General features: G+C 44.0%; 1 protein-coding gene across 1 annotated transcript in view; it reads left to right on the top strand.

Annotated features, from left to right (window-relative positions):
• The first annotated feature begins 3,284 nt into the window (after window positions 1–3,284).
• The window catches only part of ephb3a (eph receptor B3a), a 27,520-nt gene continuing 23,727 nt past the window's right edge, over window positions 3,285–7,077 (top strand). Inside the window, exon 1 of the mRNA XM_020624086.1 lies at window positions 3,285–3,877. Coding sequence (XP_020479742.1) covers window positions 3,814–3,877 — 64 coding nt within the window. The 5' untranslated portion in view covers window positions 3,285–3,813. The remainder of the gene's footprint in view (window positions 3,878–7,077) is intronic.

The following is a 7,077-nucleotide window of genomic DNA, read 5'->3' as shown; positions in this document are numbered from 1 at the left end:
TCAAAATGGAATGAATAATTAATGATTCCTTGGCTGATCTCATGTGAATTATTCACATGAGATCAGCCAAGGAATTAAACAGTATGCAATTTATTTTACACTATGATATGGTATCTTTGCCTTTCTATTAACTTGCGTAGCCTGAAATTCCTCTGTGCTGTATAACCTTTATAGTGTGCCACACTAAGATTTTCAGTGGTTCCATCTGGCCCCCCACTAAATATTTTCTGCAGGCGCCACTGGCACATAAGTCTAAGGATCGGTGAAGAACGGGTTGTGTTTATGTAAAATTAATGGAAAAATTGCTGTATGTGTCAAAATAAATCCACAAATACTACACACACACAATGTTCTGTGTACACATGTATATTTATTACACACACACAGTGCAGTGGACTGGACAGACTCCATAATTCACAAGCTGTTTGCAGTTGACAGTCTGGTTTTGTGTAGATGTTCTGTCATCTCTTCTTGTCAGCCTAACACTGCTGTCCCACAGAGCTAGTTTTCATTCCCTCCACCTCATCCTTGACTCTTCGTGTCTCCTCGCCATGCTCTGTAAAATATGTATTTCCCCTCACTGAGTCTGGGAACTGATTTCTCATCTGCAGCAAGATGGGAAGACTCTCCAGAGTAGCAAATTCTTTATTCCACCTGTTGTGGCAGCAAGTGAAGCACACACAATCCCAGTCCAGTCAGTGGCAGTAAAGCTTGGGATTTGACTGTCAGTTCCTCATCTTGGGGGGGGGGGGTGGACGTTCACTGGAGCGGAACCTGGAGTGCAGATGAACTTGAAGGCATGACTGCATGGGGGCTCTCTTTCAAGCAAAGAGATAGAATCTGACTCTTGTTTTCTTCACAAAAGGAAAGCAAACATAAAGCTCTTGTCACACCCTACAATCCCCATCAGTCAAATATCGGCTTCTCAGGATACTTCAAAATGAGACTGACGTGATATTGGATTTCTTGATGCATTAACAGGTTGAAATGTTTCCTTGCACTAGGAATTCAAGGACTGATGCAAAGCTGAATTTGCTAGCAGATTTGTCAATTTTCTCGTAAACATTCTCCCAGTCTCTTAGGGGCCTCTTAGAAACACACAAATAAGAAAACTATTTTGGATTTTTTTAACAAATATGAGGAAAACAGTCTCGGATGAGTAGTAGAAAAGTAGCTGATGTTACAGTTTGATCAGTTTCTTGTCACAAAGCTGGTATATGATTATTTAATGCCTTGCTGACTTTACTGTACCAGTGAGGCATGCTGTCTGTCCTGTTTTTGTCTTAGTTTGAATATAGCTGCTTAAAGAGAGCTGTCCATCACTGGTCTCAGTAGTGGAGGTTGACCCAAGCCCGCTGGGAACTGAACTGTAGTTAATTAGTGGACAAAGCCCGGGGGATAAAAGAAAATTTGGCAGCGGAGGTTTAGGGAAGAGAGTTGCTTGAAAGTGGAGTGGGGTGGGGTGCGGGGATGAAGATTTGGGAGAGGGGGATGTAGCAGGGGATCTTGAGTTTGTAGCACAAAGGGACTTGTGGGGCGGCGGACTTTGTATGTGTGTGGTGGAGGCTGAAGCAGTGGGAGTGGGGGCTCAGACAGATGAATTAGCAGTGTGAAGGAGAGCCTTGTCCGCAGGCTGAGAGCTACTACTAGCCAGCACACATACTCTCTCGGCTGGCGCCCCCCAAGGGATATAAAAGGTCTGGTGGAAAGGGACGTAAAAGGAGAGTGACAGACTACACATGAACTAATGTGGCCAGCCAGTCTGCCAAGATATCATGTTGGTGAGCAAACTGTGTCTTATTTTATAACCCCCACACCCATGGAAAACCCACTATATTTACACTATTCCAGGGGCAGTGTATCTGTGTTACATTGGCATTACTGTAGGTCTTCATCTATGTAGCTCTATGGTAATTGATCAAACAATCCTGAAATATTTGTATTATTTCTTTTAGCATGAATTCGTTTATAAGACATGGATTTGCTGTGGATTTACTTTTTTAAATCACCAAAAGCAGCTCAAATTACAGATAGTTATTATGTGGAATCAGCCTCAAAGGCCACTCAATAACCCGCAGGAGGCGCTGTCTATTCACTGCTAACACACCTCATATTGACGATTTCTGCCAAAGCGACCACGGTCCATTTTATGCCACAATTGATCGCCATTTAACGGACATTGCCGCTCAACGTGGCGACCGGAGAGGTGGGCGGCACTCAAATCGTCACTGAGACGGCAGCTGCTCCTTCCACTCCTGGAAAAGGACGGCGAGGGAGGAAGAAGAAAGTGGTTGTGGCTGGGCCGCCCCCCCCCCCCCCCCCCCCCCCCCCCGGCCGCCCCCCAGCTGCGTCAAATTTCACAGAAACGTCCAGGACAAAGGCGGAAGTTCGGCTGTTTTGACTCCAAAATAAAATATTTTTGGAGAAAATACTTTTTCTGGTATAAATTAGGCTGGGAGAGGGTTTTGCCGGTTATGGAGCTCATCACCTTAGTCTGTGACGTCAGAACTTGGTGATGACCAATAGCTACTATAGTATCACTGGTAAGGATGAGGTCATCTCTAGTCACAGCAGCAGCTGTTTTCTGCCTGCTGTGACTCACCTTTTGTCCCTTAATGAATATTTATATCAGGTATAAAAAGAAACAGTGTTTCACATGTCTTAATGTATGGTACTATGATTGGAGACTGTGTACTTTTGGTGTGAAAATGTGCCTTATGGGGAAAAAATATTATTTGCTGGTAGGAAGTAGAAGAACCTAAAATAGCCTAAATTAAACTATAGATTCATTCATTCATATATATCACCTGTTGATATATTGTAAAACTAAACTAGTCTGTAATAGGAAAAGTGCTTTAAAATCATTATGAATTATTGTAAATAACACACCACAACGTTAAAGACAACTATGAAAAAATGGCAGAAACTAAATTATAATTAAAAGCAATTAAGACCTAAATTACTACTACTACTACTACTACTACTACTACTACTAATAATAATAATAATAATAATAATAATACTAAGAAGAAGAAGAAGAAGAAGAAGAAGAAGAAGAAGAAATAAGGAAATAATAATTCTGAGTTTTATGTTACGATAAAAATAAACATTGTTGCATTGCAGTTAGATAAACGTATCACAGCGGCAGGAGGACAACAACAATATAGCCAACGCACAATAGCCACTTAAAAACACTTGACCATAATGGCCAATAAGCTACAAAATAATAATAATCGCACAGACTACTATTATTTTGAAAATCTTGATCGTAAGCCTGACGTTCATTGCGGCTACCTTGACGCAGCCTGAGCCCCCAGCCCCCTCTGTGTCTCTGTCCCAGTGTTGCCATTCCAACGCACATCCCTCGCGGGGGAGCAACAGCTACACGGAGTTGGTCGAAGTGGACTACACAGGTTTCTCTGCGGACGGGGCCGACTTCAGACTTCTACCCTCTGCTCGGGGAGGGCAGCAGCCGAGAGATGCTCCTCTGGACAGGGGTTCAGCTTCGGTAAAGTCAGACCAAGAGAATGAGGCTGAGAAAAGGTGCAGTGTAGCGCTCCCTTACCGTCGCATTCACAACTCCGGAGGAATAACGGGACCTGATTGAATCCAAAATAGAGACGGGCTTGTTGTTTCCCCTTGTTGTTTTGGGGGGATTCTGGTAGAATGGGGCGGTGAGAGCCCACATCACAGCTGAAGACATGAGAATTAAAAGAGGAACAAAAAGCTCTGCTGCGGTGCTCCGTGTCTGAGTCTCCATCCATCCGAAGGTCCAGTCTACACACCTTCCTTCATGTTGCAAAAGCCTGTTTTATGACAATGGATTACTTGCTGTGGGTTTGCAGCCTCGTTGTCCCCGTGGTGCTGGCTGTCGAAGGTATGCGGTCTTATATTTTATGATTACTTTTGCCTCCCGCTGATGAACAATGGACGTTTGTCTGGATGCATTGGAATTAGCCACTAAACACCTTATTGTCAGCAAGAACAAAAGAAAAAAATGTAGGCTAGAGGAACAAGAAATACAGTGTGTGTGTGTGTGTGTGTGTGTGAGAGAATTTAAATCAGACTAGGGTCAGTGCATCTCGTCAGTTTAAATGCGTCTAAAGATTAGATTAACATTCGTGTTTTGCTTTAATAAGTCTGTCAATATAACACGGACAATGCACAACTAAATAGGCATTTTATTTGCTTTCAGGTTATCATCCATGTACAAGTATCAGCACGCCCCGTTCTGTGTGTGTGTGTTTTGTGTGTGTGCGTGAGATGACATCCCAGTGTTTCCATTGCAGCTGATGTAGACTATACTGCCCTGTTGCTATTGTCCCTGTTGTTGTCACACCCACAAGCTGAGTGAAGATGCCCACCTGCCCCACCTTTTCTCCCCACAGCTCCTGAGAGGTTAGATTCACAGCACAGAGGGGTGTCCCCCCCTCTGCTGTCACTGTAAAATCAAAATACTCTAACTCCTTGTATGATGCATGTCAAAGCTTTTTACACCAGCTGCTGGGTTCAGGCAGCAGTCAGTGCTTACCTTAAACACACACCAGAGCGTATCAATCTCGGCCCTCCAAGTGCCACAGGGACAACACATGTGAAACATATTAGATGTCAAGTGTGAATTAAAGGTCAGTGGTTTAACAAGTACGCTGCAGTCTGTGAACCTCTCTCCATCAGCGAGGGAGTGTTGCTCCAGGGAGAAGCCCACCCTCTCCCACCGCTGTTGCTGCTGCTCCCCACCCAGTGACTCCCCTCTGAGCTGTATGCCTCCTTCTTTCCCTCCCCTGTCCAATCTGCCTCCCCTGGACCATGGCCAGCCTGATCCCTCATCAATTCTGGTGTCAGCAAGTACAGTAAATCAGTGCAGCGGCTGCAGCCCTCCGAGTCCCAGCGGGCTTTCATGGTGAGATGATCAGTCTCGTTTCCCCACCCAAGCACTAACTGTAACTCACAGCTCAGGGGTTAACTAATGTTTGTCCTCTGAGGATAAACATGAAGGGCAGATCATTGGATGGGTTTAAATGAGCGGGAAAAGGGAGGTGAGTTACATGTCATTATCTAGCTGCTTACTCGGTGGATTTCAACACATGGCTTGAGTCTGGAATTTGCTTTTTCAGACTGGCAAGTGTTTGCGCATGGATGATGCAAGCCGGACCCGCAAGTGTGTGCTTATTTACGAATGGTACAGCGATGATAACTTATCTTCAGTTCGCATTAACAGACTGCAGCAAAAGCCTCAGCAACTGTGACATTTACAGTCCATGTTTACTGTACTCTTATTTTAAAAGCTCATAAAGTAGACAGCTGACAACCCAGGAAGCATTTTATAAAACAATCTACCAGATGTATCTGCGTACTTGAAAGAAAAGCAAGTTTTCAGATCATTGTCACATTGATAGAGAGCTTCATTTACATTTTCCTGCTTTCTATACATCAGAATGTCATTAAGATTAATTACTTGTTGACCTGTAAAGACAGATGCAAATAGCCCTCAAGAGGGATTGAATTAGGTCGGCTTGACTTGTTCAAATCTACTCATTGGGTGACAAACTAAGCCTCAAGTTCGATTGTTACCCCTGTGATTCTGTAGAGAGAAACATGCACCTAAATCCAAATGAACGCTTCCTTTGAATGGGCTCAGAGGTCACCGTTTTGAGTACCTATTTATATCCACACATTTTGATCATCCTACACTGATGATGATGTTTGGCTGTTAATATTTCATATGTTTGCTTGTTGGCAGCGAGTGTCAGTGTAGTACAAGGCGAGGCCTCCCTTTCATGATGCACCCGCTTTCACAAAGTGAATAAAACATTAGCATGTGTGAGCTCCCGAGGCGCGCTGAGAATGCAGAGTTGTGTGTGTGGCATTTTGGCTCCAGCGGGTGATCAAAAAAAAAAAAAAGTAAATGCTGCAGGTGGTGATGCTCTCAGTTCCCACTGCGGTGTTGTTTTTTTACCCCAGGGGCAGAATGTCTCTACCACTGCTGTAATTTTATGGGAAAGGAAGATTTCTGGATTTGATTTACAACAGTGAGGCAATCTCAGAGGTGCTGTAAATTTAACAGGAAGGGGGGAGAACTGTGGAACAAATGGGATCTTTTTCAGTCTTAACTGGTGTCTGGGATTTGGTGAGTTGACGAGAACACACTTTGGTTTTTCACACTCAAATTTTAGTGTTAGAGCAACACAGCTCAGATGTTAAGCTTGAGGATGCGCAACGGCATCCCCTTCTGCTGGCTAATAATAGTCTTTGGACAAATAAAATGATTCTTTCAAAACTTTGAAGGGAAATTCTTTTTCTCTTGCTCTGCAGGGGGGTCAAAGGTCAGGTTCAAAAACAGGCTAGCACCTCTGCAGCTGCTAGGAATCCAAGAATACTTCAGCAGGGTGAAATCCTGCCTACAGGGGGCTTGAACCCAAGTGGGATGGTCATCCTACTGCCCCTGCATGTGGACTGTGTGAGGTGAAGCTTGTTTAAGAGGAGCATCAGCTCAGACTAGTGGTTAGCAGAGGCTGAATGATTCTGTCTCTGTTGCCTCTGGGCACTAGGGGAGACGAGGGATGGGGCGATGCACTGGATCGGACACCCAAGGGATGGGCTGGATCCTTGGAACAGCAGAGCGTAGTCCAGGAATATTCACTCAGCTGTGTGCCACTGAGGGCCGAGTGTAGCCAAGCAAAAACAACAGCCGCTGATTTCACTGATTAGTTCCTCCTCTCTGGCAGAAGCCGTGTTAATCAGTAAAACAACCTTGTTCACAATTGTATATTTGGGCTCGACAACTGAATTATTAACTGCTGTCACTCACGTCCTTACACACGCAAATATAGGCCTGGGAGTGCTTTTTATAAACAAGTAACAGGAAAGCCGTGTCTGGAAATGTACATTGTCTTTGTGCATAAAAATGACTTATTAAATATCATTCAGAGGTGAATGTGATCTTCAACAAAGATAGAGGCAGCCACTTGTTCCTTTTTAAATTCAGTGATTTGTACTTAATGCAGCACTATTCATCTGTTTACTCCAACCTACCAGCCCACTTTTCATTTCTTAAAATGCTGTTAATCTGCATATTAA

The sequence above is a fragment of the Monopterus albus genome, unplaced genomic scaffold (genome assembly GCF_001952655.1).
Source record: "Monopterus albus unplaced genomic scaffold, M_albus_1.0 scaffold319.1, whole genome shotgun sequence".
NCBI classification, from domain to species: Eukaryota; Metazoa; Chordata; class Actinopteri; order Synbranchiformes; family Synbranchidae; genus Monopterus; species Monopterus albus.
The sequence above is the reverse complement of the archived record's forward strand: the minus strand, read 5'-3'. Positions and strand labels throughout refer to the sequence as shown.